The 21,090-nt window shown below is 39.6% G+C and overlaps 2 protein-coding genes across 2 annotated transcripts; one reads left to right on the top strand and one right to left on the bottom strand.

The window, feature by feature from the left end:
• The first annotated feature begins 9,714 nt into the window (after window positions 1–9,714).
• LOC126759345 (mucin-2) lies at window positions 9,715–12,254 on the top strand. Its single transcript, XM_050474080.1, has 4 exons — window positions 9,715–9,751; window positions 9,848–9,924; window positions 10,983–12,144; window positions 12,181–12,254. The coding sequence occupies exons 1-4, from the start codon at window positions 9,715–9,717 to the stop codon at window positions 12,252–12,254; spliced, it is 1,350 nt and encodes a 449-aa protein (XP_050330037.1).
• Window positions 12,255–18,704: 6,450 nt separating this feature from the next.
• Window positions 18,705–19,713, bottom strand: LOC126758672 (uncharacterized). The gene is made up of 2 exons (XM_050473023.1): window positions 19,631–19,713; window positions 18,705–19,559 (listed from the first exon to the last, which is right to left on the bottom strand). Exons 1-2 carry the CDS (start codon window positions 19,692–19,694, stop codon window positions 18,766–18,768), a joined length of 858 nt encoding a protein of 285 aa, XP_050328980.1. The 5' UTR covers window positions 19,695–19,713; the 3' UTR covers window positions 18,705–18,765.
• Window positions 19,714–21,090: the final 1,377 nt, after the last annotated feature.

The raw sequence follows: 21,090 nt of genomic DNA, 5'->3' as shown, positions 1-21,090 counted from the left end.
ACTTTTATAAAAGTTTTTGAGTGGTACGGGCTTTTGGACCGTATAGAATGACAGCCACACTCGAATTCTGCGGACACCCAAATACAGCACACCGAGAATCTTTAGTTTTCCAATAGAAAAATATAAGAACTAAAAGTATTAAATAAAATCGAAGTTTTTAAGTGAATGCTAGATCTCTTCAATTCCTCCCAAACTCTTAACTTAATTTGTTTTTACTTTTGTTGAGTCTCTAACACGCCTTCACAAAGTTAATTAGTTTTTCGCACCCTACTGGAAATGCTTTTCGGCCCCCGGACAACGCGCAAAGTGTCAATCGCCACTCTTACTCTTCGCCAACTTTGCGCACTAATGACGTTACTGTCAATATTGACATTGCAAACGTCACACCATGGCTTTGTGAGCATTGACACTTGCACATGCGACACGACGCCGCGCAGACGTTGCATAAGCGAAATGGCCAATTAAGACAAAAGCAACAATTGGGGGAAGAAACATCTAATCTAAGCGTAAGTTGAGCAGCCAAGCGAGTTGCTATTTGAATGCCACTTATGGATTTTGATATAATTTTCGCAACCATAAAAATGTAATAAGATATTACTTGTGGATAATATAGGGTCTTGCGTTTGAATTTTCGACTGGAGTTTTGATTATTAAATTAGAATCGAACCTCAGTAAATTGTTTCAGATTAACTTAATATTAAGTTGTCTTCAGCGTTCTTTAACACAGTGTTATGTATTTCTTCAATCCTTTGGGGCTGGAGCTATAGCATCCAGATAGATATAAATCTCTGTGCTCATGGATCGTCGTACTTCCAAGATATTAATCTTTCTATATTTAAAGTCAGAGTTATAGATTTCGGTTAGTTGTAAGTCGCTTTCAAACCGTAGTTTATTAATTGTAGTGGAAGTTTCTCACTAGCTTTAACATCCCTCTAACTTCGAATTTTAAGTTTTAGACCCATATGAACATGACCAAAATTATTAATCCCAATACTTTTTGGTGAGTACAGTTCGTGCTTATCGTCAGACACCGCTGTTTCATACCCAATAGAATCGTCAGACCGATTAATTGACATGTTCGTTAAGGTTGGATGTATTGAAAGAATCGAGAGAATCAGATATTCACTTATTCTGATATTAAGCCAATGGAAATTAGCTGCCTATCTGAAATTCTGAAATACTTTTTCAATCTTTAGTGTATTATGAAAACCGGATGACTAGAATGAGATGATGAGGCAGGCTTTCGAAAGGCTTAAAATTGAATTTGGCAGCTAGAGGTTTGAAATTTCATCTAAAAGGAAGAATACAGCTAAAAAGTATTGGCTTACTTAGTGATTTTATTAAAACTGAGACAAATAACCGAACAGAGCAAGAAATTTTAAAACAGTTCGAGAATTCCATAGTCAGATTTGCAAAATGCTTTAAAAGCTCGAATTGTAATAAAAAACTTATGATTAAAGGGGACGTTGTTTGCTCACTCGACTTACAATGATACAGAGTGATTAATTCAATTAAGCAATTGATTATGTTTAGCCACAATCTAGAGGAGTTTCTTCATAAGAGATTATAAACTGAAAAGGTGGATGAGCCTATGTTTTTGAGTCTAAAGTGTGTCAAAGATGGTGAAGATGGAGTATATTTTTCTATTTTTTCATAAACAAAATGATGGTGAAAGCTTTGGGATCTGTCTCTAAGAAGAAGTGGGTTTAACCTCTGCGATAAGATCTTTTTCCAAATCTGGTTGTGTAACTACTAAGTCAGCTAAAAGACTTGGTCGAAATAGATTTGCCAGAAAAAACGCTTTGGGCTCTTTCACAGAATATATTATACTAAAGAGATTCAAGAATAAGCTCTAAGGTATAAGAAAATATTACTGAAAAAATTAGAAGGTCGTTACTTTTTGAGAAAAAGAAAAATTATAAAAATGTCCAAATAGTCAATAGTTAATTTTATTTAATTTTAATTTTGGTTTTAATAGCAATTATAATTTTAATTTTAGTTTTAATTTAATATAATTATAGCTTTAATTTAATTTTAATTTAAAATTTTTTAATATTAATTTTAATTTTAATATTAATTTTAATTATAATTCTTATTTTAATTTTAATCGTATTTTTAAATACAGTTTAAAAAAAAATATTTTCAATTTTTTAACTGTTGTACTCCAATTAAAACACCCTATAAACACATAATATTTACATTTACCACTTTAACACCCCTAATTTGTTGCGCAATGTCAATGTCAACGTTATTGAATGACGCTAAATTTTTGCTGACACGCGTCGCGCGTAGGTAAGCGTCTTGGAGGGCAAACCCTAAAGCCAAATTGAATTGCAGACAGAAAGAAGTGCACAGAAGTAATTAAAATCACGGCAGCGAATTTTTTCGTTTATTGCAAGTTGTGACGCCTTTCGTATGTTTTCTTAAGTCAGATGTGACGTATGATGGCATAAACACGAGTCTTTTTGTATATATATCCTTTGTTCGGTTATTTTAAATTATGTTATGTAGGCTACTACCGAGGTCACGGATAGTGGACGCCCTATATTCAGTACGTTAGCTACGAATAATAATACGCAACCCCTTCCAATAAAATTTCGGGGAAAGCTGAATAGATGCCCCCTGTAAACAAGCGTCTACAACTCCTGCCGCGGTTGCAACGCGGGATCATTCCAACGGTCAGCTCTTAATGTGAATAGACGTCGGCGAAAATTTTGGCAGTTAGATGCTGATTAAGGTTTACTAGAACCCCGACATCTCACCGAAATGCCTGACACGCTAAAGCTGTACTCAGCTCCGTCTCGTTAAAAGCTTGATAGGTCTTCAAGTACATGTTATACATATCGCGACATAAGCTCCATTAAGAACTTGTTTCAACCTTGCCGTGGGCTCCCTACTTGCATAGCTATCGATGAAAGCAAGCGGAGACACCGCGACAACAAATACTCTAAACGCTTGACAAACACAAAAAAGCAGAGACGGCGAAGATGGGGAAATATAGAGAGTTTTCCGTAGATGTGGAAGGATGGTTAAGGTCCCTATACTAACTGTTATACCAAAACAACCGGATAAAGCTAGAGAAAAGACAGTCATAAGGAAAAATCCGTCAGCAGAAGCAGAATCCGCATAGCAAAAAGAAATGGGAAGTATACCAGCTGCAATATTTAGGAAAGTGCAAGGATTCAGTCCAAGAATCAAGATGACGGTGACCATACCGTTGGTTGATATCGATGACAATTTATCTGAACCTTACCACGCAAACGGGTATAGATAACCGCTACAACAGCAACAAGGCGTTGACTAAACTGATGCATGTCAAGTATGAAACGAGACCAACTCTTTGGCGTAATCAAGAGTTACCGTAGAAATTGGCTTATCGCAGAAAAATAACCAAGGCAGGGACATTTAAACAGATCTATGTATCACGAAACGAAAAGGACAACCAGTGGCAAAAAGTTCTGCCTTAACTAAAGAACATCCGAGAACAAATAACTGTTTCAAGCGACAATCAAAAAACGTAACCATTAGCCCAGCAGAAGGCACTAACTACGCCGAGGTTCTAAAGGATATCTGAAGCGTAGTGAATCTCAAATAAGTATAGGTTAAATTAAAGGAAACCGAATAACAATAGCCGGGACGATGCTATTATAGCTGTAAAAGGGACAGACTACAAGCGCCAGTTTTTGCAAGGCACTTAAAACCGCCCTTCAAGAATCTTATGTTATATTAAGTTACGTTATGTTTTAAGTAATGTTTTGCTGTGCAATGTTATGTTTGGCTTATTATACACGTACTATGTATGTTAGCGGCGCTACTTGTTTGACAGGTCATTGACTTTGCATTGGCACGCGTTGAAGCGTATAACGTCAGCAAAAAATTAACAACACTAACAATCAGCAGTAATGTTGAATGGCCAGCGAAAATAATATATTTTCAGTTAATTTTTGTTCAGTTTTACTTGCATTGTTTACTCGACAGTTTTTATTCTCGTTGCGGTATACATATTTGTACATTAGGGTGGTTAAAAAAAAAATAAATAAATTGATTTTTACAGTTTTATGTCGTCGATATATGTATTTTAGTTGGACTCAAAAATGTTAAAAACATAATTTTCGTGAAAGTAGATGCTTGTATCGTATTGTTGCCAAAATACAGATTACTTCCATGAGTTTAGCAATTTTTGTTGATTTTATGATCTCGTTATCGTAGTACCTCTATAATCTTTTTTCGCATTCTTCTTCTTCTTAATTGGCGTAGACACCGCTTACGCGATTATAGCCGAGTTAACAATAGCGCGCCAGTCGTTTCTTCTTTCCGCTACGTGGAGCCAATTGGATATTCCAAGCGAAGCCAGGTCCTTCTCTACTTGGTCCTTCCAACGGAGTGGAGGTCTTCCTCTTCCTCTGCTTCCCCCGGCGGGTACTGCGTCGAATACTTTCTGAGCTGGAGTGTTTTCATCCATCCGGACAACATGACCTAGCCAGCGTAACCGCTGTCTTTTAATTCGCTGAACTATGTCAATGTCGTCGTATATCTCGTACAGCTCATCGTTCCATCGAATGCGATATTCGCCGTGGCCAATGCGCAAAGGACCATAAATCTTTCGCAGAATTTTTCTCTCGAAAACTCGTAACGTCGACTCATCGGTTGCTGTCATCGCCCAAGCCTCTGCACCATATAGCAGGACGGGAATTATGAGGGACTTATAGAGTTTAGTTTTTGTTCGTCGAGAGAGGACTTTACTTTTCAATTGCCTACTCAGTCCGAAGTAGCACCTGTTGGCAAGAGCAATCCTGCGTTGGATTTCCAGGCTGACATTGTTCGTGGTGTTAATACTGGTTCCTAAGTAGACGAAATTATCTACAACTTCAAAGTTATGACTGTCAACAGTGACGTGAGAGCCAAGTCGCGAGTGCGACGACTGTTTGTTTGATGACAGGAGATATTTCGTTTTGCCCTCGTTCACTGCCAGACCCATTTTCTGTGCTTCCTTGTCCAGCCTGGAGAAAGCAGAACTAACGGCGCGGGTGTTGAGGCCGATGATATCAATATCGTCGGCATACGCCAGCAGCTGTACACTCTTATAGAAGATGGTACCTTCTCTGTTTAGTTCTGCAGCTCGAACTATTTTCTCCAGAAGCAGGTTGAAGAAGTCACACGATAGGGAGTCGCCTTGTCTGAAACCTCGTTTGGTATCGAACGGCTCGGAGAGGTCCTTCCCGATCCTGACGGAGCTTTTCGTGTTGCTCAGCGTCAACTTACACAGCCGTATTAGTTTTGCGGGGATACCAAATTCAGACATCGCGGCATAAAGGCAGCTCCTTTTCGTGCTGTCGAAAGCAGCTTTGAAATCGACAAAGAGGTGGTGTGTGTCGATTCTCCTTTCACGGGTCTTTTCCAAGATTTGGCGCATGGTGAATATCTGGTCGGTTGTTGATTTTCCAGGTCTGAAGCCACACTGATAAGGTCCAATCAGTTTGTTGACGGTGGGCTTTAATCTTTCACACAATACGCTCGATAGAACCTTATATGCGATGTTCAGGAGGCTAATCCCACGGTAGTTGGCGCAGATTGTGGGGTCTCCTTTTTTATGGATTGGGCATAGCACACTTAAATTCCAATCGTTGGGCATGCTTTCGTCCGACCATATTTTACAAAGAAGCTGATGCATGCACCCTATTAGTTCTTCGCCGCCGTGTTTGAATAGCTCGGCCGGTAGTCCGTCGGCCCCTGCCGCTTTGTTGTTTTTGAGGCGGGCAATTGCTATTCGAACTTCTTCATGGTCGGGTAATGGAACGTCTGCTCCATCGTCATCGATTGGGGAATCGGGTTCTTCTTCTCCTGGTGTTGTGCGTTCACTGCCATTCAGCAGGCTGGAGAAGTGTTCCTTCCATAATTTAAGTATGCTCTGGGCATCGGCCACTAGATCACCTTTGGGGGTTCTACAAGAGTATGCTCCGGTCTTGAAACCTTCTGTAAGCCGCCGCATTTTTTCGTAGAATTTTCGAGCATTACCCCTGTCGGCCAGCTTATCAAGCTCTTCGTACTCACGCATTTCGGCCTCTTTCTTCTTCTGTCTGCAAATGCGTCTCGCTTCCCTCTTCAACTCTCGGTATCTATCACATCCCACACGTGTTGTGGTCGATCGTAGCGTTGCGAGGTAGGCAGCCTGTTTTCTCTCCGCTGCGACATGGCACTCCTCGTCGTACCAGCTGTTCTTTTGCACTTTCCGAAGACCAATGGTTTCGGTTGCAGCTGTACGTAAGGAATTTGAAATGCCGTCCCACAGTTCCCTTATACCGAGTTGTGGACGAGTGCTCTCAGAGAGCAGGAGTGCAAGCCGAGTAGAAAATCGTTCGGCTGTCTGTTGTGATTGCAGCTTCTCGACGTCGAACCTTCCTTGTGTTTGTTGACGTGCGTTTTTTGCTGCACAGAGGCGGGTGCGTATCTTGGCTGCAACAAGATAGTGATCCGAGTCGATGTTAGGACCTCGGAGCGTACGCACGTCTAGAACACTGGAGACGTGTCTTCCGTCTATCACAACATGATCGATCTGGTTGGTGGCTTTTCGATCCGGAGACTGCCAGGTAGCTTGATGTATCTTCTTGTGCTGGAATCTAGTACCACAGATAACCATATTTCGGGCCCCGGCGAAGTCGATCAGCCTCAACCCATTTGGGGATGTTTCGTCGTGGAGGCTGAATTTACCGACCGTAGTGCCAAATATACCTTCTTTGCCCACCCTGGCGTTAAAGTCGCCAAGCACGATTTTGACATCGTGGCGGGGGCAGCTCTCATAAGCGCGCTCCAAGCGCTCATAGAAGGCATCTTTGGTCACATCGTCCTTCTCTTCCGTCGGGGCGTGGGCGCAAATCAGCGATATGTTGAAGAATCTCGCTTTGATGCGGATTGTGGCTAGACGTTCATTCACCGGAGTGAATGATAGTACTCGGCGACGGAGTCTCTCTCCCACCACGAATCCAACACCAAACTTGCGCTCCTTTATATGGCCACTGTAGTAAATGTCACAAGGACCTACTCTTCTCTGTCCTTGTCCCGTCCATCGCATTTCTTGGACGGCGGTGATGTCAGCCTTTATTTTCGCGAGGACATCAACCAGCTGGGCAGCGGCACCTTCCCAATTAAGGGTCCGGACATTCCAGGTGCATGCCCTTAACTCGTAGTCCTTATTTCGTTTGCCATGGTCGTCATCAAAAGGGGGGTTTCTCTTCCGAGGCTGTCGCTTTCTTTTCATTGGGGGTGTTTTTTACGTGGCGGGTCCCAAACCCAGCGCACAACCCTAAGCAGGGGATGTTTCGCCTTCTCACATTAGCTCGCCTTCGAACGGATGTTCTTAGGCTACCCAGAGGATACTTGGTCAAAGACCGGAAGTTGTGAGCTGCTTGAGCCATGTGTAAAAGAATCGTTTCTGGCCACTCCCAAGTGAATGGCGATCAGAGAAATTTCCTCACTTGCGTGAACTTCTACACATGACTCCATCCTCCATTTTCGCATTACACCATACTTATATCAGTTGATTGGTTCCAAGTGTTCTGCGTCTGCTTTGTTTTTGAACTCGGCATTCACAGAGGAATTATCCTTATTCTCTTCGAGTTTGCAGCTGCCATAAATATTTTTATTGGACACCTTTTTATAGCGCAAGTTTTTCAAAACGCCATTGCCCCGTTATAGTAGCTGTAAATCTCTAAATTCTTTTTCTGGACATCATACTTGACCATATCTGTTTTGTTGTCTTGCAATTGGTTATTTATTTCTATCTGCTCTGAGCTATTTATTCAAAGTGAGTATAAAACTCTCGTTTAAAGAGGCTTCTAGTTTGGCCATCTTTGATCTAATTATTTGTTGCCAAAAATGTTCCTGCTGTTGAAAACTCAGATATGGATAAGCTACCTTGTTCTTACAGTAAGCTTAATGCCTTAATTAATAAGTGGGAATGCCGCCTGGCATCCGTATTTATGGTTGCTTTCTGTATTATTTCCTAGTTATTCAATAGAACACCACAGGCATTCTCTACACCTAGTACTTCAGTTTGGAAGATGCTGGTTGAGTTTGGTATACGCATAGAGACAGAGAGACAGAGAGAGATTTCGAGATTATTGAAATGTAAATACGTGTCTACTCCGCAGAAAATTTTGGACCCGTAAGTATACATCATACATTATATAGACATAGGCATAGAATATCCTCCCTCTTCCCCATGGCTGGAGGGTATACTCATCTGGTAATGGGTAATAAAAGTTATCCTTGAGAAGACTTATAGCGTGATTTAATTATGTTTAGTTGTATCAGAATGGCGTTTTGTTCAATATCTCCAATCTCCTTGTTCTTCTGTCCTTATAGCAGAACTTGCTGCTACTTTCCGAGTAAATACGTCCTTCTGCGCAGACTGCTCTATGTATTCCATTCAATTTCCTGATATTACATAGTCAGCTGATGATCGTATTCATCCACATAATTATATTTGGTTTAAGAACCCAGTTCCTGCTAAGTATTCTTTTGCAGATATAACAGGCTCTATTTGTTCGTTTTTCAATGTTAATTTCCCAATTCCAAAGCGTCGTTTTCGTTTTAGGTAATTTCAAATAAAACTTACCTTCCTACATTTAAGAACCAGCCTAATGTATTATCTTTAATGTATATGTATGTATGTGAGTAAGCTTTGTTTTTTACTGATTTCAAATTACTGTTTTCAATTTCACATTCTTTTGTGTTCACTTTTTGCCAGCTTTGCATTTATGCATGCGTTCCATTGTTATCACAATTGCCGTGTTGTTGTGTTGTGTTTCAAGCGTTTTATGTTTTTTTCGTGTTTTACAGTTTTTACGCGCATTAACTATTAAATTACTAAATTTAATTTTTTTTTAAGTTCTTTTTAAGTTTTTTATTTATTTTCTTAGTTTTTAATTGCAAATAGTTTTGAAATGTACTATTAATTCCTCATGTACATTTGGTATTTGTTATTACAATAAATATTTGCTTAAGATATTGTATATCAAATAATCACTTCATACACTTAGCTGTAATTGCAAATTACCTTTGGCAAAAATTATAATTACTAATATTATTATCATTACCATTATCACTACAATTACCATTACCACTGCAATTACCGTTACCATTATCACTACAATTACCCTTACCATTACCACTACGATTACCATTCCCATTATAACTACAATTACCATTACCATTACCACTACAATTACCATTATCATTATCGTTATCATTATCATTATCATTATCATTATCGTTATCGTTATCATTATCATTATCATTATCATTATCATTATCATTATCATTATCATTATCATTATCATTATCATTATCATTATCATTATCATTATCATTATCATTATCATTATCATTATCATTATCATTATCATTATCATTATCATTATCATTACCATTATCATTATCATTATCATTATCATTATCATTATCATTATCATTATCATTATCATTATCATTATCATTATCATTATCATTATCATTATATCATTATCATTATCATTATCATTATCAATGTCATTATCATTATCGTTATCATTATCATTACCATTATCATCATTATTATCATTATCATTACCACTACAATTACCATTATCATTGACAAAATTCTTGAAATGACAGCTAGATTAGGTTTTATCGTTGCCAATAGAAGATTCAAAACCACTTTCAGAAGGCCGGGATACAATGACGCAGGTGTTTGAGGGAACGGCAATCCAGCTACGTGAGTGTCCTAACTCTTGGGCTCAGAGAAGCTAAAACAAGGAGAACACGTAAATGGGACGCTTTCACGCAATACTCAAAAAAAAACTCTTCGCAGTTATAGACGAAATCTGGGACAAACATCCCCGCTTAAAAGACAACGACAGACAAGGTCTACAAGAAGAGGAAGAAATGGTATGGAAGGGCATAAAGATTATACAGTTGCGATAACTGAGTTGAAACATGCAATAACCAAGCGAAAGAATAATAAATGGGAAGAGCTTTGTATTGATATATACAACAATTAATGAAGCCTCGGGTACAAAATCGTAGTGAGAAATCTCGTTGTGAAACGGTCCACCCCAAGGATATTGTTGCAGCTATGGAACACTTCATAAACTCGTTGCTCCCAACCATTGATCTGGGAAAAGCCAGAGCATACACAAGAAAGTTCATGTCCATCTTTCATTTTGGAAGAAATGAGCATAGTGAGAAGACCAAAAAAGCTCCTAGTTCTGACAACATACCAGTAGAAGTGCAATCCTAAGCAAAATTCTAGCCTCAAATGGTATGAACTTGTAAGCATTTCTAACGTAACTGCATGACCGACAGACCCAACTGGAGTGCAATGGCTTATGCAAGACGAGAATACAGCTTTAAGCTTCCGCGTTTAATGTATAAATGAAACCAACTTGCCATGGCTTCAGTAGTGATACACAAATCGGTTGCTGATTATAACAATTAGTTAAAGACGTTCGATTGTAATCTTAAGCTAAAACGTGTCGGTCTTAATTATGCGTTTCAAAAAGAGCTTGCAACAGCTTCGACTACTAACTCGAGATAGCGATAAAGAAAACGATGTTGTTGGTCGGCACATATGGTCTGATAACTTTATTGTTATTAATCTTCTGTAAAGTAAGTAAGAAGATAAAAGTCAAAACGACTTCACTTAGGATAGTCCGATTGTAGTACTATAATAGGTGGATTGTTAACAGAAAGCTGAGCAGTTTGGAAAAAGCTTTTATGAGTAGTGTGGTCAAGCGCGCTGTCAATAATCTTTAAAGAAGGCGCATACAGGCGCTGGAACCACGGAGAAAGCAGGAAGAAGTAGCCAGCGACTGGCAAGGTATCTCAGCATACACAAAATCTATACAATGAAAGTCATTATCGCCTTTATTATAGCAGGTAATATAAAATTCTTGAAGAGAGAAGAAATTCGTCTTATTTACCTTTTTCTTGCAGTTCTTTTGCAGTGCTCTGTGGCTCAGAAGGAGAACAGACAAACAGCAAATAAAATTTCAGTAACACGAGACTCCTTACCAGGTGCGATGGCATCAGCCGATTTGCAACTAAAACGGGATCTCGTAATAAGTAGACCAACTACAAACGTTTGGCAAGAGAGGGAACTGGTTATAACTACACCACCAGTGGAAAGCAAGAAGGAACTATTCCCAACTTCAAGACCAATAGAAGCCAAGATGAAATTAGTCACACCTACAACCCCAATGGATAGCGAAATGGACCTATTTTCAACTACACCGTCTATCACAACCAAGTGGAAAATGCGAACTACAACACCAAAAAGTAACAAGTTGGAATTGGTTATAAACAGACCGCTATTAGAAACCAAGAGGGAATGGATTCCAGTTACAACACCAATAGCTACCAAGAAGGAACTGGTCCCAACTTTACCGTCTCTTGAAATCGCAAGGCAGCTGGCCAGAGCTACAACACCAATAGGTACTCAGCGGGAACTGGTCCCAACCATAACAACAATAAGTACCAGGTGGGAACTGGTCTCAACTACAACTTCAATAGGTTCTAGTAGAGAACTGGTCCAAGTTAAACCGATACTGGAATCAACGAGGCAGTTGGCCACTACTACAACACCATTAGGTACCAAAAAGGAACTAATCCCAACTACAACTCCATTAGATACCAAATTGGAATTGGTCATAACTAGACCGCCAACAGAGACCAATAGCGAATTGTTCTCAACTACAACGCCAATAGATATTAGAAGGCAGCAGTCCTCAACTACCACACCAATAGAGTTCAGGAGACAGCAGATCCCAACTACATCACTATCAGAAACTCAAGCGGAACACGTCAGAACTACAACACCAATGGAAGCCATGAAAAAACTGGTCAGAACTACAACACTTGTGGGAACCACGGAGGAACTGGTCCTTACTACAACACCTTTAGGAACTAAGAAAGACCTTGTAACAACAACACCATTGAGCCGAATCACAGATTCTTTATCTCCTCTCACAACAACATTATTGACGCCTACAATATCTATTCCCGACCTCGCTAAAAAGCCTAAAAAATTACGCAAATACCCGAAGTACAGAGTTAAGGCGAGGCGACGTCGTACTACAACAAAGCAACCCTTCCATATTACTAAAACAAGCTGAGCATTGTTATCCACGATTAAATTGACAATTCCTTCTGTCGTCGAGCCCATGCCGGGTATGCCGTGGTCTGGTGAACATTTCTTTAATTATCGCATCAAGTTATAGGTTAATTTTTATTAGGTAACTTTTTTATATACTCAAATATATTTTGAACAAAACTCTAGAGAGATAAAATCGATTATTTATCCTTATCCTCAGAATAAATTGTAAAAGTTAGGCCTTGTTTCAGGATTTAAAATAAACCAAAAGGCATATTTTATAAGAGTAGATCAAAGAGTCAAAAACTAGATATGTACTATATATGCGGATAGATGCACAAGTACTATATAGAGACTCCTTTCACTGTAGATTTGACTTAACTTAACTCGACATAATAATGGACTTCCAGCGTTAATAATGAGTGGTATGTTTCTCTTGAGGATTAAACTTATTGTTGAGTTAAGTTAACCTATTAGTCTTGTTGTTGAGGAAAAAACAACATTTTGGTAATCTTCAAAATTTATTTACAGATTCAGGTTCGGAACTTTTAAAAATGCCATGCAGCAAACTACGCTCTCTCGTTAAAAAAGAAGAGCCATGAATTACCTGAACGGTTGGTAATTATCCGTACTCTTTCGAGGTCTGAATTTTAAGCTAAGAATACTAACAGGGAGTTCCGCAGAGTAGTGTTCTCTCACCGTTACTGTTCCTTGAACAACTGGAGGAAACTTTTATCACCCCATAAGCTGATGTTAAACTGTTGTCGATGTCGATATGTATGTCAAGCAATCGAATTTATGGTATATGTTCAAAGTAAAGGAGCAATATCATCGATTTATTTACTTCTCTCTGCAAGTAGCTGAACACTTTCCAGCACTAAATCCACACCGACCATATTCACGAGCCAAATGAAATATTACAGAGTGAATTTTAACACTGTTATCAATCCAAATATGTTGGGTATTACTCGATAGCATGTCCTCTTTCGCTCCGTCTACCACCGCGATTTTTGCTAAAGTGCAGAGCCGTACCTACCGACTTCTTACCTTCACCGACTTCCTCCCAGTGAATGTCGTACTTGGAGTCAAACCACCACCCATACAGACGAAGAGCTCTAGTTGCCTTCCGAAACAAGCGTGCCGTTGCTCAACTTTGTTCTGGTTATAGTAACAGTTAAAATTGCTACCCATCTAGAATCGTTCTCGACATGCCAAATAAACTTATTTAACCCTACTCTCCCCTTGTGCTGATCCCGTCGGAACGGCACGTTAACTATAGCTCTCATTAGATGATGTCAAGCACCACTAACTTGCGCCTAGCCACACAAACTGAGTTTAGGTAACCGCTACATAATCGAAGGTTCTAAGTTCGATATGTCTGTTCAAAAGTATGTAATTTGGTTACCTTAGAATTTGTTTGTTAACGATTCAGGTCATCAAGACGAAATCCTCGTAGGCATATAAAAACACCTCCCATTTCTTACTGCTGATGCTTGACTCGCTATGAAAAACGGTTCTCGTCTTATAGGCGCTGCCATTCAAGCTATTCAGGCTAGCGAGTTTACCAGTTGTTTCCTGCTATGGATCTAAGTACAGGAGTCCATATTATCTATAACCTAAGAGGACGTCATAATCTGTATGATAGTCCATCTTGTAGAAATATATTGCCTTGAGTGTTGTCTTACTATTCCTTGCTGCAATAGTGAGTTCGTTGCGCTAAGGATTGGTGTCTGTTCACAGACTGATTGCGAGTGTCCACACTTACCAAATGCTCGTACATCTGTTCATGGGTCTGCGTTACAAGTTCGAGGTATACTTTTGAATGATGCTTTCTGCGCGCTGAAAATGTAGAGGGAATCATGCTAAACTGTGAAAAATTTCAAGGTTAAGGTGAATCTAAAAATTCGTTCATTCAACTAAGGTTTCCATAAGTTTCGCTGTGAAATAAATGTTGTTCTCATATTATGCTGTAAAATTATCTAAAATATTATGCCATAAAATTCCCAACGTTCACTCACCACAAAAACATTTCAAAGTTGAGCCACACTGGCGGCGATTAAGAGTAAGTTTTGTCATAAATACTTAAAAAGTCTGCTTTTGGGCATTTACAAATTTCCGCTCATTACAAAATTATTTTCGGTTGAAACCTGAAAAGTTTTCACTTTTACAAGCCACACAATTTACTCGACAAACACTTAATAAAGCGAGCTCGACTAGTGTGGCAGCTGCGGCGCAGGCTGTAGGTAAGCTTGCGCGCCTAAGGGTAGACTGCATGCATTAATATTCTTATCAAAACTGTGCAACCGAGGAAACGAAGCGGGGAACAAACACACGCGCCGGATATGTGGCGGCGCAGTGGTTGCTGATGAAGATATCACAGCTCAGCTGAGCAATTAATGCAGCAAACTTACACACATCACTACCACTACTGCGACTACTGTGCACCGCTTTGAATACCTCTCACAGCTACTTTTCGGCAGTCTGTGTGCTTGATCCACAAATAATCCCGTTGCGCGCATTAAACTGGCAACAAGCGCACCGTATGCCGGCTGCCGCATGCCACATGCCACATTTCACTTTCGCACTTTTGCCTGCAACGCAAAGTGTGGCAAATAACGTGAACTCACACGGTGACGCTTCCGGTTTTTGCTGCATTATTTTTGTTTTATTTGTTGTTGTATGTGTTAAGGTGGGCGTGTGTGCGTTAGTGTGTGTCAAACTCAATTAAAAGCCGCCTTATTTATGTTGTGGCACAACTCATGTGGTAGCACACATACTCCCTTCCGGCGGTTGTTGCAGCTGTCAGTCACACTCATGGACACATAGTATATAACGGTATATTACCATCATGCATTCATTTGCGTGCAAACATTTTTGTAATGGCTATGTGGCATTCAAAATAAGTACGCCGGTAAATCTTTCAAATTATCCAAACCTGCACTTCCGGCGTGTGGACAGGGCACTGAGTTGATATATTTGGAAATATATCATTTTGGTAAAGGCATCACTTTTATTGACTCTTGGTGGATGAAAAAATGTTACCTAACTCTCTAACAGATCTTAAAGATTAATAAGAAAATGTTTTTATCTAGGCCGTCCTGCGGTGCGAAGGTTCCTGGAAACTCGATCACGTTGTTACTAACTATATTCAAACCTTTGTTATTTTATACTTATTACGTCCATCGCATTTTCTGTCTGCTAGCCGAGTTAATTACCTAGGGCTCATTTTACACAGGAAGCTCTCATTGAAACCAAAAGTGAGGAAAGAGGCATCGGTTGCCCTGTACTGCTGCAGTGAAGACATTGGCAAAAGGTGGGCATACTCACCAAAAGTTGTTCTTTACTTAATGAAACCATTAGTAAGCCTATAACAGAATTTTCGTTTGGTGGTAAGCGCTGGAAAGGACTGCACTCCCGAAAAAGTTGGCGATTATTCAACGAAATGTTCTCAACAGTATTTGTGTTGCACTACGAACCGCACCAATTATGGTACTAAATAACTTGCTGATATATCATGAATACATTCGCAAGGTGTATGAAGAATACGCGAAAGCTAACCTGCGATCCTAGGCACTTTGGAATTCTCGCACACTTTGATTTCATTCAAAATACTTGTACAGACCTAGCTCTGGTTGTTGTTTCTCTGCTCACATACAAGTACATACCTTCGAGGGAAGCGACTCGCTGAACGAAAGTAGCGGTGAGCTTTTTACTCATGAATCAAAGCTTGCTGGCAGGTTTGACGGGGGAGTACTCTGTCGGGTTCCACTAGTTCCAGTTTTAGGGTTCTTGGCCACTGTTGCGTCTTTCAAGTGTAGGTGGCTGCTACAAAAGCAAGGGGACTATGGACTTGGATTGTAGGGCAACGATTTTACCTTTGAGCTGTCTGACTGTGCGCCTTATCTCAAGCATCGAAATATTTTATGATAAGTCCATTATAGAAGCCTGGTGGCATCGTAGTTGCAAGAAAATGTAGTGATAAGCTTGCTGGGGCAGATACTTCATTCTCAATAGCTACGGAATGTGAACAACTTGGAGCTCCATAGGCTTCTTGTAGCTCAATATTGGACTGCTGGGGCTCAGATCGGCTTAGAAAGCAGCTTGGCAGTTGCAAGGTTCTACTGAACCTAGGTAAATCATAAGTTGGCTAGGGAACTCTCTGCTTTCAGCAAGTCCACTTTTGTTTATAAGAGTTCTAACTGGACACAGTCTGATCGGAATATATGCAGTAAGATTGAATAACTTACTAGAACCAGCTGCCTAGGCAGTTGGGAAGAAGATGAGATAGAAACATTCTTTCACTTTCTCCCGCTTTTGCTGTTGCTCAACCGAGGCAAAAATTCCTCTCACCTCATCATTTTGGATATGCAGTTGCAAAAGCTAATAGCTCTTTAATATTAGCAGAAGTTTTTGTCTGGCTTCACAAAGGACTTTAGTGCATAACAGTCTAAGTGGAGACAACAAAATATTTTTTAACCATTTCGGCTTATACATATAATCTCAATATACTGGACAGCCGAGCGAACCTATCGAAACTGGTTTGATTTTGGCTTGGACGGCGAAGAATGCCCCTTGCGGTCAAAAACGTTTGAAGATGACTGGAAACCAGAACAACAACTCGGTGAAGATTTTTTTTAAATACAAGAGGAGAGCACAGAAACTTTGGCGTATATTTTAAAAGAATAGCATTCTAATTTCTAATTCCATATGAATTGCATTCAAGAGATGGTGAAATACCCAACATACAAACAGAAGTCGTTTGCAGCGAGTTGACAGTTGATGAAAAATGTATACATTACGTCAATCCTAAAATCATATGTTAAACCAGGCCAAACAGCCAAATCAACGGCAAAATGGCGAATATCCATGCCAATAATGCTCAGTGTTTGATAGGATCAGAACGCATGCTGTATTTGCGCTTCTAAATCTTGGTGAAATTATTAATGGAGAATGTTACCGACAGCTCATAAAATTTATATGAGGATTGCCTCTTCTGGCTACTGACACATGGTCAATTGGAAAAGTTTTCTTTGTCATCACTTTATCACTTTTATAAATAAGCTGATTTTTGATGAGAAAAGTATGGAAGCATAGTTTCAAATCGATATCTCAAAAACTGAAAGACTAGTTCGCATACATATATACAGAAAAACGGACACACGGATATAGTTAAATTGACTTAGCTCGTCATTCCGATTTCTTACGTACCATTCATACCATACACATTAGATACATATACCATATATATACTAGAGGACCCGCCCATGTTTTCCTGTGGCTGATATATACTATAGGTAGTACTACTTATACTATCTATATGATTTCTATTAGTTAGATTATAAGTATTAGTTAAGGAATAATCGCATTTTTGGTGAAGCAACAAAAATGAATCAAAAAGCATTTCGTGCGTTAAGAAAGAATTGGTTTTTGGGGTAAAAATACTATTGAATTTGGGCTGTGCATCAGTGAAATCAATCGAGTCCAATCGATTGTCAGCCTGGTGGACTGCATATTAAGAAACGGTTCTCAAGCGTGGAAAGACAAAAAAATCGGCTGGCAAGGTTATGGCATTAGTCTTGCAATGCTTCGAAAAAATTTCTATATATCTCAAATTTTAATAGACCTTTTTATCAACACTTCAGTTATGCCGATATTTTTTTATGCCAAATCTTTTGCAATTTTAAATTGCCTGTCAAGATACCCATTGATGTATTGAATCACCCAATTTATTACTTAATAACGAACAACTCTGTCCACGTTATGAAAACTTGTCTACAGATGTCGCCTTTTACTTTGGCATCGTTTTGTTTATTGCACGTTTACGCCAATTAAGGTTTGAATATTGGATACTGCGATGGTGGCGCAATCTATCGGTCAAACATTCCAAAATTAGCAATTAATTACAAATGAAAAATTTATTTAAAAAAACATTTTCCAGTGGACCAAATTGTGAATCTAAACCATTCTCGAATCTCCTTGAACACACACAAAAAATTTCATCAAAATCGGTTCAGCCGTTTAGGAGCAGTTCAATTACAAACACACGGTCAGAAGATTTATATATATAAAGATATATGGATACAATAGATATTGAAACCGACAAAGATGGGCAATGAAAATATTGTCAAATAGATCAAATAAACAGATCATCTGAGAGGACCTGCAAATCTCCTGAACCTGTGAACAATGGAATGGAGAGAAGATTGCACTAAAGGGGTTTCTTATTAAGATCCAATAAGTAGATCTCTAAACCACTAAATGTAACAATGAATCTGCCGTTTACCGACTAAGAACTTTTTGGACCAACAATTAGAATACAATGATAATAGTTAGAACAAAGCGGTCAATCACTACCCCACTTATTCGGAAAAACTCATTTCTTTAGGTCCATGCAATGTATTACCAGAATTTCGTTTCAACTGACTTGGATTGAAAGTTTTTTCATTCCTTTGCTAAATTCAGCGAGGAATGGAAGTTGAAATTTACGCGGCTCTCTACCAAAGATCTCTTAAATAGTTCTTTGAGGTGAGATACTGTCAAAGATTTGAAATTTAATTTTTTTATAATTAATCAGTAACTTTTGCTTTAATTTTTCAAAAATAATTTACTATTATTTTAATTGGTAAATCGAACTAATCTTATGTGAAGTAACGCACTTCGTAATCACAATCGGCATAATGTGAAGTTGGTCTTGGTTTTGGCTTGTATTTGATTGGCTCCCGCGGCTTGTATGCGTATGTTTGCTCGTGGCTGCAATCATGTTCCTCATAATAACGATGTGGCGTTGCAGGTGCTGGTCTTGATGGCGAATAAGAATCAGATGAATGCCCATATTTGGACGAAGTTCTTGAAGGATAATGACTATATGCAGATGGTGGTTCATAAGCTGGTGCGGCAGCGGGTGCTGGTCGCGCTTTGTAGACAGGTGCGGGTGCAGGTGTCCGGTATGACGGCGCTGGTGCCGGCTGCGGTCCATAGACTGGTGCTGGAGCCGGCTGCGGTGCTGGCTGCGGTCCATAGACTGGTGCTGGAACCGGCTGCGGTGCTGGCTGCGGTCCATAGACTGGTGCTGGAGCATGATATGGAGCTGGTGCGGGATATAATGCTGGTGCTGGTGTTGGTACTGGAACAGGCTGCGGTGCTGGCGGTTTCAAATCAGTCTTCTTTTCAAACTTGGCGTGCTCTTTTTCTTTGAAAAAGTCAAATAACTCCAATAACTTTTCATCGAATTTTTCCTTTTTCTCCTCCCATTTCTCTAATTTATTTTCTATTAAGGAGCCCAAAGTATCCTTTTTCTTTTCAAAAATATTAAATGGTTTAAGGAATCTGACTGTCGGAAATCTTATATTAACATGCTCGCTGCTCTCCTCATCAATGCCATCGTTTTCAATGGTGATCAGCTTCTTAAAGAGTCCTTCAGATTGTTGAAAGGCTGGCAAGAAAATCAAAAAATTATATATATTCATATATATAGCCTTACACAACTATTTCTTGTCGCCTCACCAAAAATAGCCAACAACAGTAGCGCCAACTGCTCTCGTCGCCCCAACATTGCCACCATTGTCATCGTCTGGCTGTGCGCGTTTGTCCACACCACTTGCCACGCTCTATATTTATAAAGTATATACAGATATGTATATAGTACTTCACCACTTTGGCATCCATCAAACCAAGCCACTGGCGCATTTTTCACAGATTTGTTGGAATTAGCCACACGGCACGTACACATTATGCCAACTATGCTCAGTGTTTGGCAAGTGTGATAAGCGCCAGCACAGCTGTCTTGCCACGCATTCTACTCGAAATGCCTGTGATAAGCCTATCGAACTTTAGTTTTGCGTGACTGAGCCACACAAGTGGTGGCGACATTAGGCAGATATGGGTACAAGGCATACCTACTACATGCTTATATCTTAGTCTCTTGAACTTTGTAAAGTAAAAAATGGCGTTATGTACTTACGTTAACATTAAGAAAGCAACAATAATGGATAAACTATATTTGGTGGGGTCAATTGAGAGAAATCGAGTCAGTCCCTAGTTATTTATGTTTTTGAATGGAGAGCGCACAATCTTCGGATTATGTACGAACACAGAGCTGAGATGTTCAGAAAAGGTGCTGAGTCAAGATTCTTATTGACGAATGCGTTTCAATATGAATCTCAGATCTTGTCGAAAGTGAAGTAAAGTCGGTTGAGTTGTTTAAATATTATTATGAGATGCTGGAGAGCGTGTAATTGTAATAAATGTCGAATGTATTAATTAAAAATAAATGCCAGACTAGGTTAGTCTGGAAGGCTAATAAGTCAAACCTAGTCCAGTTTTGGTTCTTAACGATATCAGACCGAATGCCGTCACGCAGTCCATGAGGATCAGTGATCTTTCGAAAAGCCAGCGCTTCACGCGAATTTTAATATATTCTGTGGTTTTACTAACGGTAACTCTTTCAGTGTTTCATACCGTGTGATTAATATAGTCACTCTCGGCAACCTCGTCCACTATCAGTAGATATAAACTCGCTGCCGCCCTGCTACCCAAAACACTCTCGGCCGATATGCGAAACGAGGTTATTTAATCATCATCTTCTTCTTCTTTATTAACGTAGGCATTGCTGACACGGTTATATCCGAGTTTACGACAGCGCGCCGTTCTTCCTTTTCGCTGTTTGGCGCCAATTAGAGTTTCCAAGTATAGCCAGGTCTTTTCCACTTGATCTTTTCAACGGTGTGGAGGCCTTCCTCTTCCTCTGAATCCCTCAGCGGGCACTGCGTCGAATACGCTTAGGGCTGTAGTGTTTTCATCATGACTTAGCCAGAATAGCCGCTAACTATTAATTCGCTGAAATATGTCAATGGCGTCGTATATTTCGTACAACTCATCGTTCCGTCGACTGCGGTATTCGCCGTTGCCAATGCGCAAATTTTCCTCAAAACTTTTCTCTCGAAAACTCGTAACACCGACTCATC

This window comes from Bactrocera neohumeralis, chromosome 5 (assembly GCF_024586455.1).
Source record: "Bactrocera neohumeralis isolate Rockhampton chromosome 5, APGP_CSIRO_Bneo_wtdbg2-racon-allhic-juicebox.fasta_v2, whole genome shotgun sequence".
NCBI classification, from domain to species: domain Eukaryota; kingdom Metazoa; phylum Arthropoda; class Insecta; order Diptera; family Tephritidae; genus Bactrocera; species Bactrocera neohumeralis.
Note: the sequence above shows the minus strand (reverse complement) of the source record. Positions and strands in the feature narration are given on the sequence as shown.